At 37.4% G+C, this 19,857-nt stretch overlaps 1 protein-coding gene across 3 annotated transcripts in view; it reads right to left on the bottom strand.

Moving 5' to 3' along the window:
• The window catches only part of LOC106784134 (zinc finger protein 853-like), an 84,777-nt gene that overhangs the window by 37,238 nt on the left and 27,682 nt on the right, over window positions 1-19,857 (bottom strand). For 2 of the 3 annotated variants that reach the window (XM_014743295.1, XM_014743296.1), the window contains exon 3: window positions 15,370-15,694. In XM_014743295.1, coding sequence (XP_014598781.1) covers window positions 15,370-15,694 — 325 coding nt within the window. Of the gene's footprint in view, window positions 1-15,369; window positions 15,707-19,857 lie in introns of all 3 variants that reach the window. The other variant, XM_014743294.1, reaches the window with a different exon arrangement.

Below are 19,857 nucleotides of genomic sequence, written 5' to 3'. Positions count from 1 at the left end.
TGAAAATAATCGTCACTAGAGTTAAACTAAAATCGAGTTTTTTTTTTTTTTTTTTTTTTTTTTTTTCTTTCTCCCCCCGTGATAGAAGAAAATTTAGCCACTTTTTTTCTCTCGTCAACCTCTCCGACCACTCGTCAAAATCACCGGGATTGCAAAAAGTAGATAGAAAGCACGAAAAGCTGGCACGTGGTTGGACGTGTGAGTAGAGGAAACAGGCTGGATTCGCCACCCTCCACCGTTCGTTCTTCCATGCACTCTCCCCACTCGCCACCCCCTTGCCCCGTCCTCCTCTACCTCCTACTCCATCACCATCTCTTTCCTTCGTTCGCTTCGCTCGACTCCCCACTTCGTCCGTGGAAACAACCACCCCCTCTGCCTTCACACACGCTCACCCACCGAGCGGCCCTCCACGGCCCACTACACGTCCACGCCAGAAAATTAATGTCCCCTGCAATCCATGTATAATGCATTCGCATTTCGTTCAACGAACAAATGAACGCACCGCTAGAAAATTTACATCGTCCCTTTCTCTCTCTCTCTCTCTCTTTGTCTTTCTTGCTTTCTTGCTTACTTCGTTAGCCTCTTTCTTTCTCTCTCTTACTATCCTACTTTTATTTGATTATTGTTCCCTAGTTTTAGACTTGGACTAGCCTGCTAATAAAATGACTGGATATAGTTGTACTTTTAATGGACGATCATTTTTCATCACTATTTATCAAACTAGTATTCGTGATAATTAGTTAGGAGATTTTGGAAAACTAGTTTGTTTTTTTGTATTTACAAACGGGAAAGGATAAATTTCAATTGCTTTCTCTCTCTCTCTCTCTCTATATATATGTATATTTTTTTTCTTTTTTTTTTTTAATCCTATCCGTTTTGATAACTCACGATTCTCTCGTCATTTTTTCTCGATCTGTTTCACGTTATTTCGTTCGTTCATCCAACCAGTCGACGACGAGACCACACATGGATATATACATACGTATATAAAATTGTGCGCGGGTGCGCGTTAGGCTGATCGGCCCCAACTTGAAACCCCTGTACATTGTATCTCTTTCGCTCTCACTGTGCGTTTCCCAGTCTGCCGTTTGGCCACCCACTATCGACCCACCGTCATTGAAATACCGACTGAAAATCATTAAACTGAATGCGCTCACATGCACCTGCGTCATACATACTGACGGTTTTCGTTATAAGTATATATATATATATATATATATATATATGAACACCCAGCACACCCTTTGCCTCTTTACGTTCGTTTCATTTTCTCTCTCTTCCTCTTTTACTCTCTTTCTACCAACTGTGCCCCGCCCCGCTTACTCTCCTCTCCTCCCTCCTCTTCTTCTGTCATCTCTGATGACTCTATGAGACTCGTGAAACTATTCAAATGTTCAAATGATGAAAGCAGAAGTGAGCATAAGTCTGGCAAAATCTAATGCCAATTAACAAAACGCAAAAGATATGTTTCAGAAAAAAATATTTGTTTTTATTTTCTTTGTGTGCGATTTTAATAATTCTTTATACTTTCTTTTCTCTGTAAGTTACGACAGATAATGATTAGATTCTATAAGGGTTGAAATTCATTTAACCTATAGTTTATCTATTTACCCTTTTCATCATTCCGAAATAATGTATGTAGAGTGACGAGACTATATACTTATTGTATAAACTTTCTGTTTGTACATTTTCTTGCTATTTGTATTGTTTTATTAACTATTCCTCGCGAAAGAGAGAGAGAGAGAGAGAGAGAGAGAAAGCGAAACACAAACGATCGAACGAATGAATAAGTAAATAATCGAAAGCCGATCGCGTCTACTAATTTCGAACGAACGATGCTGAAGGGTAAATTTCGTGGAAAACGTAGTTCGTTTTTTTACAAACGTCCTTATGAACTGTGCAATCGTTCATTAACATTTAAACGTTAAAATATAATATTTATATCAGTTTGAAAATTTGATCGCACGTGGAAGTTTATACTTTATAAAAAATTGCAAGGACCTATGTATTTTAAAACGCTGGATTGAATGGATTCCATCCGATACGATTACGTTACGTACATCATCGATGGAAAAATTGAATAGTTGAGGTAGAGGAGGAAGAAGAGGTACGAAGAGTAGATTACGTTAACCTTGGGCTTCGATGGAAAAGTATTTTCAGAAGGTGATATAGCATCTAGTTCGAAGCTAATTAAAGCGCACTTATCCGCGGTCTTGCTAAACCCGGAGTTTAAGAGCAATTTAACTTTAAATTTAGCTTAAAAGTAAGACAGTAATTTGACAGGTTCTATTAATTTTCTTACAAAGTCCAAAATTATTGATGCAATTGGGGGAGTGCTATGGGAATAGAAGATAGATAGATAGATAGATAAATGAAGAGAAAAAGAGATATAACAATCGAGTGAATAAAATATAAAAAGATTTCAGATTTCTTCGTTTAGTTCTACGATACGTTCAACGATTTAGTAATTCGTTGAACGCTGTTAAAGTTTTAAAAAGAATGCAATTTTGGGAACCAATACGGTCGATAATATACGGGGTACTTCATGCGTTTCTACCCCGTTATATTAATTATTTTCGGATTGGTAAAGCGAAAACCGTCCGACCAATTGAATCATTGTGTTTTGATGATTATTATTCCCGTGGTAGCTATTATTAATCAAATATACGTTGCTGCAGTTCAATAACTTCGATCGATGCGTCGCAATGGCGCGTTTATGCTTATTATTACATTGCGATCATGCGTCTTATTTTTAACATTTTCCTGAATCTTTGAAATCTCTCCAAATGCATCGAATATAATAATATTCTATATCCTTTGACAACTTTCTAGTGGTTCGTGAACAATTGGAGGAGGAAGAAGAAAAAAACGGGTTCCGGGTTCATCGAATAGATTCCTCCTCCTGAAATTTATAACAATGATTCTCTCGCAAACGCAATGACTTTACCAAAAGCATGGTCACGAAGTAATTTCATACAAATCATTATCCCAATATTCGATTAAATTTATCGAAAGAACAGAATGCATTATCGTGGATGCAACTGAAATTTACAGGGTACGAAATTACCATGAAATCGGCGTTAGCGCTACGTTCGATGCAATATAGTGTGTGCATTGCGCTAGGAGAACGCGATACCAAGCGCATGTAGAGCGAGAACGTGAGAGAAAGATAGAGATGCGTGGAGGGAGGAGAGAGAGAGAGAGAGAGAGAGAGAAATAGAGAAAGAGTATGAGAGTGAGAGAGAGAGAGAGAGAGAGAGAGAGAGAGAGAGTGAGAGGGTGCGAGAGAATGCATCCCTTTCCCAAGCGATGTAGCGAAGCGTTTCACGCATGCATGGAAATCATTAAAATAAAATGGCCGATAACAAATGACTGTTGCAAAGAGGGGAGCACTCTCGGCAGTGGCGGCCATCTTGGTTCACGTGACCGTCATCCGGGCAACCACGGCTATGCCACGCCCCTTTAATGATTTCTACCCCCTGGCGAATGTGCCGCATGTACGTACGTGCGAAAATTTGCGGGTGTGTGCGTATGTATGTACGTTCAAGTGTGTATTCCCCCCCGCATACGTAGTGTACAGTCATCATCGGTAGTCTAGTTGAAATCGCCCAAGTACAGCCTCTTTCCAAACCTACGCTTTCGTAGTCATTGTCATTGAGTTACAATGGAACACCGTTATTTTTTTGTAATATTCAAATATTAAAACCTTCTTATTGCTATTTTTTTCTTTTTTATATATATATCCCTTAAAAAATCTTTTATAGCCGTTAAATACTTTCCATTATTTTATTTGTTAAATTTGAACGTTTACTCAGGAAGTAGTTGATGTCAATTTTAAATAGACGTTTTAATTTTTCCACGGATATAAAATGTATTAAGTATTTTCAGATAGATATGATTAATCATATTAGCCAAATGTGTCTTGTGCTAGATGAGATAGGATATTTTCGAACGTTTTCCTCTGTGATGATGACGATGATGCCAACGAACTTCTCTTTTTTGGCCGGTTGGTCGAGTTGCGCGGGTGGAACATTATTCGGGCATATGGCGACCTCTCTTTCTATCGCACGTTCACCCACCGAATGAGCCGTTTCACCTGCCTCGTTCGAAACTCTTTGTATCGTCTTCTTCTCTGCACATTTTTTTTCTTTTTTTCTACTTTATTTCTCGTTTCTTTTTTTTTTCGACCGATGCCCTCTCCTTCCGAAACGGCAGGGGTTATCGATCCTTTAACTCTCATAAAACCTTACTATATACCTTTTTCCTCGTGTATATTTTATTTTCTCCTTTGAAATCATCGATCTTCATTTTTGATCATTCTATATTCTTTTTTCAATCTCCCCCTGCCCCCCCCGCCCCGCCCCCAGTCCCCTTTCTCTTTCTTATTAATTAACGAACTCTATTAAATCGATATCTTCTTTCATTCAGCGAAATATTTCGAGGATGTGTCAAACAAATCTTCACAATCATTGTTATTTCGTATTAGAAGAACGTAACTAATTTTCAACGATACAAATTAAACCGTAGCATAATTTATTCTTGATTCACCTGATGAGAACTATTGTTGTAATATACCACGTCCTCTTGGGGGGGGNGGGGGGGAAAAGAAAAAAGAAGAAGAAGAAAAGGAAATGTAAAACTTGAGATAGTGAGGGATGAGTCGAATTTGTCTGCGAGTAAGCAAACGGGAAAGTGATAGACAATGAATTCTGAAATAGAAAAAGTTGAATAGATAAAGGATAAGGAAGGAAAATAAAGAAAAATAAAAAAGAACTAAAGGATAAATTATATAAGGATAGTGGAAAGAGTATACGCGGCTTTTTCCCGTATTTTCTGCTTTTCCTTTTTCTTCTTCTTCTTCTTCTTCTTCTTACCGAGCATCCGTCCGAGCGGTAACGATCGTTTCTGGATGCAGAACAAGATCTTCAACCCTTTTCTCAACGACGCTTCTCGCCACTTAACGGGCATTTCGTCGAGATCTTTTTTTTTTCATCTCTCTCTCTCTCTCTCTCTCTCTCTCTCTCTCTTTCTATCTATCTCTTCTATCTCTTTTTCTCTTTCACTTCGTCTCGGAGAAGCGAAGAAGACGACAACGTTTGGGTCATTAGGCAGAGCCTCGCTCGACTCGATGGCGATAGACCAGGGGCTCTAGAGAAAAGAGAGAGAGAGAGAGAGAGAGAGAGAGAGAGAGAAAGAGAGAGAGGCCGAGGAAAAGGGGTAAAAATTAATGTCTCAGAACGAACGTTCGGCCTGAAACGTCGAGTGGATCCGGTCGAAGTTCTGATGGCCCTCCTCGCGTCTTTACGATTTTTCATCGCGAGCCATTTGTTCGAAAAGATTCTCTCGAAGAAGCCAAAGAGAGGAAGGGAAAACTCTAGTGTACGCGTTAACAGCATAGTCGCTGTTAGTTGAACGACCTGATATCTTCTTTTAAGAACCGACCATTTGAAGTTCTTTTTTACGTTGTCGCAAAAAAGATATTGTAATGTCTTCATATAAATCATACGCGGTGATACATTTCGCAATTTCGAAAGTTTTTTTTCTTACGGTTCCTTAGATAAGCAGAGATTTATTAACTATTTATTAACGTAATGTAATATCTTTTGTATATTCAGTAATAGAGATTTGAAAAAATGTGTTAATTATCAGATAAATGAGAAAGAAGATATCATTATTGAGATAAAATATTTCATTTAAACAAGAAATTATTTTATTCCCAGTGATCTACACGATAAAAAATGTATAAAATTATTCGCCTTAGACTTTTTTTGTTTTTCCTATAGGTTTTCATCGAATCACAGACGGTATATATTCGGATATAAATTTGAAAAGAAAAATGTATTTCTTAATTAAAATGTGTGTGTGTGCTCGTATATTAATCAAGTCGGTTAAAAAGATCGTCGATATTTTAAAAATAATCGCGTAACGCTTCTTCGATGCGGCGATTTGAATGCGTGTAATTATTTTTCCGGTAGTGTGTTCCTAACTATACAGATAATTACGCGATTAGTTGTTTGCCGTGCATGCGTTTCCTCATACGCAGCTGGAGAGTTTGAAAAGGTGTATGTATATACGCGAGTTTAGGCTAGTATATAAATATATATATACATATATATGTGCATACACGGAGGTAGAGCGTAACGCGAACCTCTTTCTCTTACACACTAACAAAAACAAAAAAAACAACGCGAACGAAGTTTCCAACGCGAGATGCACGCCCGACTCGTTTTCTTGTAGGTACGGCCGTATGCCGTATGGCGTCATCTCTTTGCCTCTTTGCCTCCTTGCCTCCCACACATGCCGCACGTAGAAAGTTTACTAGATGGAAATCTATATCTTATTTTACGGTCGACCGTACCCAATATTCTTGACCCCGCGCGGAGTGGTGTACCGCACCGCCTCCGGCAACTCCGACTATACTATGCTCGATCCGTTAGAAAATGGCCCCCGCGTAAATCTTCTCATCCAACCTTCCCGCCTGAGATTCGACATAGCTCGATGTTAATGATAAGGACGAGAAATAAACCCGTATCATCGATATCGACCCTGACGAATCAAAAAAACTTTCCACGTTCTCGAGAAATAAATGGAATTTTTCATTTTTCTCTCTTTTTAGTATATAAAGTTAAATTTTTATTTTTATTTTTTATTCCTTCTCTTTATTTCTCCTCTTTATGTATTATCTTTTAATTACAAGTTTAACATAAGTTAGTTTGTTTTTTCATTATTTTAACCGTAAATTTCGTCGAATTACTTTTACTATTTTTTTGTTTTGTTTTTTAATCTCTTTATATATTTACCATTATTTTTCTACCATTTTCTTTGCATTTCAATTGAATCGAAAATATATCGATAAACGAACACTATACAATCTAACTTTGAATTCTTCTTTTTCTTCTTCTTTGACACACCCTGATACGTTCAATGATTTTCCGTGTGCGTGTATGTCAATAGTAACGCGTAATAAGAAACGCGGTGTAATTGCAAATGCGACGGATACGCGCCGTTGATTCGTAGCGGATTTAACGCTCCCGCTATAATGTACTAATAACCGTTTATAAGCGTGATCCCACTCTCTCGAATGTGTGTATATTTATGCTTATACATGTATGCTCGCCTATTTATACAAAAAAAATACGTTTATCGGCGTTCGCCAAGTCGTGGCATTTGTCGAGGCGAAATTATTGCATTCGAGGCTAAGGAGTATTAAGTATCCTTAACCTACTGACCGGTTCCGTGCTGCTCAACCTTACTAAAACGTGATTCGACGACGCGCATCGAAGATAGTACCTTATTTTCTTGAAAAAAATCCCTTTCGTTTATAAGGATTAGAAAGTTAATCTACTTTTGAGTAAACCGGTACGCTTCGCTATGTTTCGCAGACGTTTTATAAACGCAACAGTTTCTTACAATTTCTTTGAAAGAACTTTATAACATCGATATTGCTATAACTAATCAAACTCATTGGCGAATACTTTTATAATGATCATACGTGTTCATAAACATGATATACTAATATACGAAATGTTGAAGTTTTTATCTACGTTCGTTTGTGTTATATCGTCCATTATATAAATGTGATATAAATAATAGACTTAGGAATATGCGTCAAAAGCATATAATTTGTACGCGTTGCTTAGGTTATAAGGTTATTCTTTATAAAGTTTGCAAAGTTGTGTTTAATCGATGAAGATCAGATATTTTCTTTTTTTTACTTTCTACTTTATTCGAATTAATGAATATTTAATGTTAACGAGTGTAGAATGAATTTTCCTAAGCAACTTGGTAGATAAACGTGTACGTATGTGTGTATATATGTGAAGAAAGTAAAAAGAAAAAACTAATTGACTTTTCTACGACAATCACATTTAAGGTTATAAAGATTTTTCTTCTGGTTAGACAAAAGAGGGAGAGGAGGAAGAAGAGGTGGAGGGTGAGGAGGATGCGACATTTTCCTTCGAGAAAAGGGTTACGAAAGTAAGTCAGTAATGCGAGGGTAAGTCTTCTGTCGATTTTTGAGACTAAAACGTAGGCATCCTCTTTAAGTATTTTAAAGAAAGATCCACGTAATCGTTTCAATGACGTATACATTGTATATCTGACATACATATATGTTTTTACCAATAATAAAATTTCTAATTAGTTCGATATCAACATAACGAAAGTTACATGAGTTTATCGTCTTCGAATACTCGATCGAAAAGTAAATCGACCTTGCTTTTTTTGTTAACGATATAAGAATATAGATATGTTCATGTATATATACATGAACATTTATATATGTATGCACATTTATTACTTCTAACTGCATCTTGAACTATTCTATATCAGTAACAGGAACGATAAGATAGCCGTTGGAAAAATGTAAATCTCATAGCAACAATCTGAAAACACACTCTGGATTTGCGAGATACGGAAAAAGTTATCGTCGTTCGTTGAAAAACATTTAGAAAAAGGCGTAGATCCGTACATTTTAAATGGAAGAAATTCCTCTAGAAATATTATCGTCTCTTTGCTATTTCGGGAAAAAAATAAAAATGAAATAATACACTTATTAAGCTTTATTTTAAAATACCTATTATTTTAGTAAAGTAAGAGTATCGGAAGTATGCGGAATTTAGTTTCGGATTATCTCGACTTCCTTCATAGTTATATTACAAGGCGTCCGTTTCGGTCACGTGATTTGCCCGGGTATGCAGGATCCATTAAATTTTAATTAACCGTGCAGAGAGAAAGCGAGAAAGACAGAGAAAGAGAGAACGAAAAAAAAGAAAAAAGAAGAAAGGTCGAAAAAGAAGTAAATGAAAGCGTTAGAATAGCTCATAATATGCATTCCATGGTCCATCTTGTATCATCTCGTAATTGGTTTCATCGATCATTAATACCAATGGAAAGGTGTTAAACGGACCAGTAAGATAATAAGCGTGAGAAAATATTTCCTACGTAAGCATTAAATTAAAAAATGATTTTGCCATAACTTTATTCTACGATAAAATGAAACGTATAGAAAATGTTGTTTTTTTTTTCTTTTATAAAAGAAAAACAATTATCGAGATATGAACAATACGATTATTTACAAATGTTCTCTTGCTTACAACAGGAGGAAGCTTTCATCTCGTGGATAAAAAGTTTCATAAAAAAAAAGATAAATCAATCGACATCGGAAGAGAACTTTGGAAGAATTTATTGATACACTCTCTCGGCGGTACTATCAATGCAAAGACGAATCAAGTAAACATTGTGCATCAGAGATTTCTTATCACAATACGCACGCAATCTTTTAGTGCGCGTACAGTGACAATGGCGTGCGATTACTCGGAGGTGACCTTAAAAAATGCTGACGTGGCGACTGTCAGCTTGATACAACTGCTCATAGAATTGTTTCCGTAATGAAAACGGCCGATGAAGAAGAGCAATAGAAAGAAAATCATTTTTTACGAGTAGAGACTACGATTCGTTTCGATAAGGGAAAAAAAAAAAGAAAAGAAAAGATAAAGATGAGAATGAATAAAGAGTGTGGGGGTGGGATGGGGTGGGGGTTTAAGAAAGAGAGCTGGTTAAAAAAACGTAGGCGTATTATCGACGTTAACGTCCCCTTACCGTCCCCACCCTTCGTCTAAGCATGCTATAGAAAACGAATATACTACCGTAGCTCTATTCAAATTAACCCTCATGGAAAAAATGTAGAGCCGCGGAAGGGTTGCTAGGCCGAAATTAGAATAGACCCGTTGATAGTCCTCGCCTATGCATATGCGCCATGACTACGTTAATTTTCTTCTTCTTTTTTTTTTTTTTTTTTCTTTTCGTTATAAGACCATGTTGGACGATCTCTCTAATTTCTTTTCCTCTTATTGCTTTTCAAATAAACGATGCATTAATTAACTCGATGATTGGCTCGAACTACTTTAATCTATGATCAATTCTTTTTTTTTTTTGGCCCTATTCGATGATGAATAAAAAATAAAAAAAGAAAAAGAAATATGAAACGTCAACCCTTTTTTCGATCGATTAAAAAATATAAAAGACGTGAAATAATAAAAAGAAAGTAAAAAAAAAAAATGAAAAATAAAAAATAAATGAAACGTCCAAAAGCTGGTGGCAGCAAAGCACGCTACGTCTACTGATTCCCTATAGATTATGTACAAACGCACCCGTCGGAATTCGACGCAAATTCGGAAATTGGATTAATGTTTGGCCAGTAAGAGTAAACGTTAGAACTAATATTATCGAACTAAATATTTACTCTTCACAGACGATGTATCGCTTAATTACTTCTTCATCCTTCTATCTTCATTCTATCATCGACGAACCATCTCGTATATCGAAAATGATAAATTCTAATCAGTCAGGAATTTTGAATTGGATTAAAGCAATGCGAGGGGCGATCGAACATCTTCAAAAGAGAAAAAGAACGAGAGAGAAAAAGATAGAGAAAGACTGAGAGAGAGAGAGAGAGAGAGAGAGAGAGATAAAATATTATATAAAGAAAGAATATAAGAGGAAAATTCCTTGCTCGCGATTACCGTCTTTTCTTAATCTTTCATCGGATTCTTGAAAAAGGTAGAGGCCGTTGTTGCTCTTTCTTTTGCGTTGACTTTGTCGAGTTCACGAGTAGAAGAGAGAGAGAGAGAGAGAGAGAAAGAGATAAAGAAAGAAAAGGAAGGAACGTTTTCGTTGCTTTGATTTTTCTCGAGACGTCTGGTGAAGCATTCCGTCGCATGAATTCTTAAACGGGCAAAATTAGCGAATTAAAAGTGCGAGGTAGAGAGAAAAAGGAGGCTCGCGAGGGTGACGGCTCGTCACAGAGAAGGTTGAGTCGTTTTCGCTGTTGGTTGATGGTAAGATTTGAAAGAGAGAGAGAGAGAGAGAGATATAGAGAGGAAAGAAGAGAAAGAGAGATGGAACGAATGAAGGGGTTCAAAAAGGAGAAATTCGATGTCTGAATTCTAGATCGTTCGTCCTTTTTGCTTTGCTTTACAGCAGCACCTCGTAAATACAAATATGCAGACTTGTTATGAGAGAGCGAGTCGTTTGCTAGAGTGGAAAGGGAGAGAGAGAGAAAGAGATAGATAGACAGATAGATAGATAGATAGATAGATAGATAAAGAGAAAGATAGAGAAAGAGAAGAACCCCCGTTCGCGAAAGAACCTTAATTTTTATTCATGCACAGGCGAAACGGTAATTTTTCGCGGCATTAAGTGGGCTTTAAAATTGTCCGGTCAATTTCGTCGCTAGTACGTGATACTTTTTTCAAACGATACTTTAACCGACAGCTTGACAATCGAAAAAGGGGTGTGTTTTGTGTCGCCGTGAAGCCCTCCGATGATAGCTGCAAATTATCGATGAACAGAAATGAACTTCGATTGCTCTTTAATACGAAGCGGATGTAAATTTGGAATTTATAAGTATCTAAGATTAAATCTTTAATGGGATATACGATCGAGAAAATATAGATATGGAAAAGTGAATCCGCGTATTCTATTCTTAAAAGAGCATGAAGAACAGGACAAGTTCGATCGATCGTATACTATAGTTTTAAAAGTCATATAACGATAAAAAAGAACAAATATCAAATGTATTTTCCGATTTTCATCTTTTCTAAATCACATCGACGCTATTTAGATGAATTTTGGTCGATCTTTTTATCGAGTTAAGCTACTCGAAAACTGATTAGAAGCATGCGTTCGATCGTGAGCGTGGAATAGAGCGATCATTAGATTTTCCTGTCGAAATTGAGTTTTGCTTGTTGCCGAAGGGATAATCTTTGTCAGGCAGTAGCAACCCTAGTAGATGTAACTGTGTTTAACGCTGGCCACACTATAGCTATAGAATATTCACATTTACAAACTACGTGAGTGCATATATATGTGTGCAACGTTCTACCGTATGAACGAGGAACGAATGAAAACGCGCGCGCGCACGCGCTCATTCGACAGTGGCGACACGCGTAACTTCGCTTCCATTATTGAACGATCGGCCGATCGAAAAATTCCCGCGCTTTTTTGCGTGATCCGAGTTCGGTGGGGCTATCAGCTTTCCCATTGGTTGCCGAAGCGCAGTCACCCTCGCACGGTCGCCAGGAGGGGATGCTTCAGAAGATGTTCTCTCTCTCTCGCTCTCTCTTTCTCTTTCTCTCTCCCTCTATACCCTCTGTTCGTATTTGTCTAGTCTGCAGCTATTGACCGGGTATCGATATCGTCGACACTCGATATTATATTCGCCATTCCTTCTATTCTCTTCGTTCCTTCCTCCCCTCTTGCTTGCACGACCAACCCCTTCTCTTCCAAAACTTCCTCCCTCTTCTGCAACACCCCCTTCCCGTTTCACTTCTCACACGCATTCTGTTAAATTTCGGTTAATGAATTATATATGTGCCATATATATAGATATAAGTTTATGTATATATCTATATCTATATCTATATATATTATATCTATATATATTATATCTATATATATATATAAATGTATATATATATATATATGTATATATATATAAATATATATAAACACGAAGGCCCGGGGATAGAGGATAACTGCCGAGAGAGAATGAGAGAGAGAAACAGCAGTCGGTCGCAGCGGAGCAGTAAATTCCCGCCGTTTTTTGAATTCGATCGACCAATAGCACCACGCCAGAATCTCGTCGAAACGAGAGATCAATACGCCGCGTAAATGCCGTATCGGGACTATATCGGAAGGAAAGCGGTATGCGCGGTTTGCAAGCAGCCGTTTGTCGGAATTCGAGCTGTCGGGAAAATGGTGGTTGGTGGGTAACGAGGCACGAACCACCCGCCAATTTTTGAATCCGTGCCGACAGATATTCCGGATGACACAGGGAGATATTAAAGAGGGAAGCTGTGTTCGATCGGACCTAAGATATTCTCATTGATCTTTTCTTCCGATCATTTTTTTATTCATTTTTTCCTTCGTTTTATGTTTTATCATTCCAAAGTTATTCCATATCTTTGCAAAATGAATCCATCCAAATTAACCCTTATGGTGCATCATCCATATATATACACATGTATAACGATATGTCGTTAATGGAAATTTTACAAATAATCATGAATAATGTTACAAATTAAAACTATTTTTCCTTTCGAATATTAAGCACGCATAATTAATCGAATTTTCAACAAATATATTATAATACATTTATCATTAATATATTCTCCCTTTATATTTTATCAATATGTTTCTTTTTGAATTTCATAATTATCATTGTTTACAAAATCTTTATTCTTAAATCTTATCGAATTACATCAACTTGGCTCGATATTTTTTACTAATATACAACTTTATCGGTAGGCTCTAAATGGATTAAACTAATGTTCATTGAAATTTGGTTACGATTTATGTCTTCAAAGCCTCTATCACACATACGTGAACATTTAGTTTAAATCTCATAGATAAAAATTAATCTTTTTTATAAACATAAATATATAATATTTATAAAAAATAAATTTTGTAACTATATAAAATAGATATTAATTATCATACGGTGAATAAAAGCGTTTCTCTTATATATATTTTTTTGAATATTATAATTCAAATAATAGTACTATATTTCTCTTTAATCAATTCGAGCATTTATTTTACCACAAATATTAAACTGTTAAGTAATAAAAAACCAAGTACATACAAAAATATATTTGAATTGCTATTTATAATTGTATAAAAAATATTCATAAAACCGTTGACTTCAAGTACCGATAGTCACACAGAAAATTTCCAACGTAAATTTTTACTATTTTTATATACTAACAAAAAAAAATAAAAAAATTTAACCTTGCCGAGATTAAATCAATCTATGTATAGAATTTTTATCTTGTAATAATATTAAAAATAAAATAGAATAAGTTTATATACACATATAGATCGTTGAAACTGTGATAGGACTGTTAACAAATACATTATTTACATATTGTTACATATTGTTCCTATTTTGAAAATGTGTGGGCGAATGTATGCAAGCAAAAGACTGTGACGTTTCATCAATGAAAAGGTGAAAAGTCAAAGTCGCATATGCGGCAATAACGTTCTCGCGTATACGTTATTGTACGCGGTCCGTTTTGAGCACCGAGTATATCTGAGGTGGTGCGGGAGGGCGGAGATACGTAGTCAGGGTGGTTATTAATGTAAGGGGTGGCTGAGCAGTAGTTATTTGGCCATGGGTGGTCGCGAAAAAGAAGGTCTACGTCGAGAAGTGGGCGGTTGGGTTGGGCGGTGGGCTAAAATCAATGCGAGCCCTTCTTTTATCCTGAGCTACGGCCAAGAAAGACGAACTTTCGAGCAAAGCCTTCGTACGAGCGTGTTCCCATCACATGTATGCATACTACGACAAAGAACCGAGCGCGTTCTTACTTTTATATTTCTTTCTCACAAAAGTAACTGTTTTAATTTTCTTAAATCTAGTGTACACATTTAGTAATGTATTCGAATGTTTTTTTTATAATGAAATTAATTAATCAAATTGAATATGTACTTAAAGGTTAGATTTAAAAATGAAATTTAATAACAAGTAACTTAATTATGATATCGAAAATTTATCAGTTTTAATAAATGTTAACAATACTGTAGTGAAATCTCGAATGATTTCTTAGACATTACGATTAGATGTGGTTTTCTAACTCGTTTTTTCGCCGTTATTTTGAAAAGAGTCCCGATTAAATAGTTAACATGCCAACGAAGACTTCGTTTTTTTCTTTTTTTTTTTACTCTTTAGTACTAAAGCAAATCTTAACTGCTGAGATCGGGGAAATTTTTCCAAGGGTCGATTCGTATATACGGCAATGAACGTTCGCTCCAAGGCTAATACCTTCCAACTGACTACGCTCATCCCTTAATGAAATTCTTTCTATCTCGGCGCGAGCAATCGGTTACCGCTCCGCTATCAGTTTTTCTCCTTCTTATACCATTATTGCGAATCCTTTAAAATGATCGATACATCGGCGATCTTAACTAGCTTCTAACGAGATTGCTTCAGGAGAGATTTTTTTTTATTAAGGCTATTATCAAAACAACAATTCGTTGTTTGAAAATCTATTTCAATCAATATTAAAATATATTCCTATGACTTAAAATATTTCAATAAAAACTATTATAATCAACGTACAAGCCACGTTGGATTTAATAGTTACCGTTAGATCACTAAAGTTACGGCACAATTAGTAAAATAGATAAAGGAAAAGAAAACAAAAACCAATGTGCAGTTGACTTTAAAGAGGTCGTAAGAAGATAAGAATTTTTGATAGTATTGGATAGATATTCGTAAAGAAGGGATTCGAACCCGTAAAAAGGAGAATAAAAAATGGCGCGAGTATAAGCGCTATAAGGTAGGAAATAAATAAATAAAAAAAGAAAGCTTACCCGTGTGTAGCCTCGTATGTTGTTGTACATGGCTCAGTTGTTTGAACCTGCGGTCACAATAGCTGCACTTATAGGGCTTCTCGCCGGTATGAACCCTGATATGCTGCACGAGCTGATGATTGCTCGAGAAGGACTTGAGACATTGCTGGCACTGGTGTGGTTTGACCTCGTTACCGGTGATCATGCCCCCGGGTCCGACGCCAACGCCAACACCGACGCTGAGACCCGCGAGGCCTCCCGCGACGCCACCCCCGGGTCTTGCCGTCAGTGCGCCAGCACCCAGCTCCCTCGCGTGCATCTGCATCGCGCTCTTGTGCATGAAGATCTGCGAGAAGAACTGCCGGGGTTAGTTGGTACGCTGTACTTTTTGTCGAGCAACGGAGAATGGTAAATCGGCCCTAACTCGCAATTTATTATAAATAAGTATGTGAGATATTTGCGTGATGATGATAATAATAATTGTTTATCATAGTCCTCAATATTTTCACTTGTGCATTTTTCATTAATTTATTTTCATTCAAAATAATATCATTTCTATGAACATAAATAATATATTATAATAGCATGCATGATTCGTTGATTCGCTCGATCCGATGACTAGTCGTTTACCGTTTCTATGGTATGTTAATATTTCTATATTTACTGTCAAGGATTATAAAGAGCTTCGAAAGCTTACTTGAATACATGTCAATTCTGATCCCTTAAACGAAGAGTCTTTCAATAGTTTGAGTATACTACGACGAGAAAGTGAAAGAGAAGGAGAGAGAAAGAGTTAATGAGCTTTTCAGATTATAATTATATATATATATATATAATATTTCTCGTTATTGGGAACTTTAATAGGAATTTTACTTACGTGGCGGCGGAAGTTCAATGCCGCCGGCACCGGCATCGAAGTCGGAGGTCATCGCGTAGATTCTGTTTTTCATTCTGTCGTACGATATCGAATCGTTCTGTTATCGCAGTAAAAATTGCGTAACACTAACGTTTTATGAAAATATCTTAATTTATGTTTAATATTATATGTTTATAATATTGCATATTGTGATTATATTACTCAGAAAGGAAATATTCTCTACTCGACGCAAATAATAATTTCCAATAGATTGTATATATTCTACACTTATTGAAAGAAAATGTTAAGATAATTGAAAGAGTACGCGTATTTAACTACACTAAAGTTCTTTAGCATTCTTTCCTTCACGGCGCGTAGGAGAACGAAACTGTTGGAAGGACCGAAACCGTGAGAAAGAAGAACGTTCGGTTTCGGCCACGTCCTGGAAGAACAGGTGTTGCTCCATCAGCGAGTGTGGGTGTGGGTGAACGAACGAAAGGGTTAACGTTATGTACACCGACAGAATACAGTCCAGAATAAAAGTTGCTTTGAATTTTGTGCCTGTTAACCGAAAGAAAAAAAGGGGAAAAAAGAGAGAGAAAGAGAGAGAAAGAGAGTGAGAGAAACAGCTTGAAACTTGAACGGAATTAAAGCGAAGAAAAGAGAAAGAGAGAAAAAGAGAGAGAGAGAGAGAGAGAGAATCAGAATAACGATGGGCGGTAGAACGAAATGGTATGGGAAGACGCCAGAGGATTTTATTAAAATATGTTAAAACTGTAATTAAAATCGAAAAATCTCGTGAGAAGTTTTAAGAATCTCACGGCACCCTTCTTCTTCTTCTTCTTCTTATGAGTGCAACGTGGAGGATCGAGAAAAGGTGAAAGAGAGTATCAAGAGAAAAAGAAAGATAGAAAGAAAGAAAGAAGAAAAAAAAAAAAAAAAGATAGAGAGAATTGAAATTGTCACCGGGGGTTCTCAAGTTTCTCCGAGTTTCAACCCTTTCCTTAGCATTCAAGGTAACGGCCGATGCTTGACTGCCTACGATCGACACTGGGCATCCCTGTGACTTTTAATCCCCGTGAGAGAAGGAGAGACTGTCAGCCGATTTTACTTCTCGTCTTTTTCCTCAGCTTTTTCTTCTATCTCCTCCACCCCCATCTTTCGACTCGGTATACCCACTTTCATTCCAAACCTGGACATAGCTGGTAGGGTAGTTGTGTTATTCGCCGATTTGAATGAAATTGGTCTCGTTTCACGACACTAGAATACCAGAACAATCGGTATTGTGTCCGTGTAATTTGTTTCATCTTATCGAAGTTTGTACGACAACCAAGCTTTACTAAATTTATTTTTTTTTTCTTAGCGAAATAAATTAGATCGTAAGTTTCCAGGAGAGACATTATAATCTATAATATTTTAAGGGAGTTGTAATATTACTGTATTTTTATAGTTACAAGAATATAACTAACTTGGAAGGATGTATCCAAAACGATTCATTCAAAGAATTACACATATTGAACCATGTGTGTTTTAATATGTCTCATAGTAGAACGTTTCTTAATCATATCATAGACAATCGCATAGAACAATCGTTGCTGTCATTTAGCGGTTCATCAACGAACAGTTCCTTCATGAATCTCGAAATTTCTTGGTCTAGTCGTTGTAAAGAAAGAAAAGGCTTAAAAGAAGAATTTTCGCCATTCTCGAATTACCGAGCAACGTATCCATTAATCAAATTTTTATCTCTTGGCAGACGGAAAATTGCGTCCCGACGTTCCGACCATACTGCTGGTTTGAATCTTTTTTTCTGATTTATAGTCGTCGCTGCGGTGAAAAAAGGAGATGGAAGTAGAATAAGGAGGAGGAGGAGCTGGAAAAGAAGAAGAAGAGGAGGAAGGCAAGGTCCGCGAAGAGAAATGAAAAGAGGAAGTAGAAAAATAAGAAAACGGAAAGAGTCGCCTGGCCGCGGGCCGTCGGCTTAATGTCCTTAATAATGGAAAAATATATCAAGCGACACCCAGTGTATTTCCTAAAGGCCATCTCTCACCTAGCAATCTCACCCCCCGAACAACTCCAACCCTTTTCTCTCTCTCATCTTTTTTATTCGCTTTTTCTTTTTTCTTACCCTTTTTTTTCTTTTTTTTTTCTTTCCCCCTTACTTCGAAATCAAAAGTTTCCGTTTTAACGAACAATCACGATTCGTTTTTACATACTCCACCCTCTAATCCTGATTTTCTCTTTCTCTCTTACGATGTTCGTGAGGTAGTACTGAGTGCACGTGTGCGCAAGTGGGCATGCACGCATGCACGCACGCACTCATGTACACGATACCACGTTCTCGCACGGTATCCAGAACATTCCGCGTGGCTTAACCACCGGTTCACCCTCCACGTCCCGTTCCGTCCCGCGGCATCCCGCACTGTTCCGTTCCGTTCCGTCCCGTCCCGTACCGTCCCGTTTCGTCCCGTCTCGCCAAGGCAGCCACCATCACTGCCGCCTCCTCCTGATGCTGCTTCTGCTCGAAGGGATCGTTAGCATTTCAGGAGAAGCCGACTCCCAACCCTTTTCTCTCTCTCTCTCTCTCTCTATCTCTCTCTATCTCTATCTCTATCTCTCTCTACCATTCTACCGTGAGTTATGTCCGAGTGTAACATCGGCCACTCGAACTGGGCTACTTTATACACTTGGAATACACAAAGCGGAGCTCTCACCTGCTGACCATATGCCTCCTCTCCGCTATAGAAGAAGAGGAGGAGGAGGAGGAGAAGAAGGTGGAGATGGTGGAGGTGGCACACACACGCACGCACGCGCATACTCACGTGGAATCGTCCACCCACGCGACTCGCATATGCCGTGGAACAGCTCGAGTATAAGTCAGCAAGCGCGAGTACGCCTTCGGCCCACCGGCCCTTCCCTTTACTTTCTTCCCTTTCTTATTACCTTATACCATATATCCATTTCGAGTACCACCGACTCGCGACGAATAGCAATGTAATACAAAGAGGAAGAAGAAACACGGGCCGTGGGCCAATTTGTGGCCCATAATTGTCGGCTTTAATCCGACTAGCTCCTTCCCTTTTTACTTATTTCCTTTTAACTTTATTCTACTTCAAACGTTTCCGATTTCTCGATCATTTACCTGATTTGATTTAAGTCAGAATTTTTATATTGTATATATTTATTTGAGATTTGCGAGACATTGTTAAATTTCTAATAGGAGAAAGTTTATATATTGCAAAGAACAATTCTAATTCAAATTAACATTGGAGCTATGAATGTATATATTATTTAATAATGGCTGAAAAGTACCAATCTACAGACGGACATTTCATATTTTTGTGTTCACCCTATTTATAATATATAGCAGATTTAAGAAAGAAGAGCGATTTGCTTTTCAAACGGTCGTACTCGTTTTCGTAGAGTTGTTCGTTGTCGATGGTATTAGAGCGCGCGTACCGTTTGAGCGTTTCTGTTCAGATAATAAGTGTCGACGATGGGTTATCACGAAGACTGAGACTAGGCGCGTCCTAGTTCTTCGCGATGAATTCTAGCACGCGAGCGTTAAATCCGCGACAGTAGATTTGATCGGAGTGTGTGTCGAAGTTATGTGAGATTGTAGAGAGATAGAAGACGTAGAGTGGCGGCGGGGGGTG

Source organism: Polistes canadensis, unplaced genomic scaffold (assembly GCF_001313835.1).
Source record: "Polistes canadensis isolate GaletaPanama2010 unplaced genomic scaffold, ASM131383v1 scaffold_31, whole genome shotgun sequence".
Taxonomy (NCBI): domain Eukaryota; kingdom Metazoa; phylum Arthropoda; class Insecta; order Hymenoptera; family Vespidae; genus Polistes; species Polistes canadensis.
This window is presented reverse-complemented; position numbering and strand designations above follow the sequence as displayed.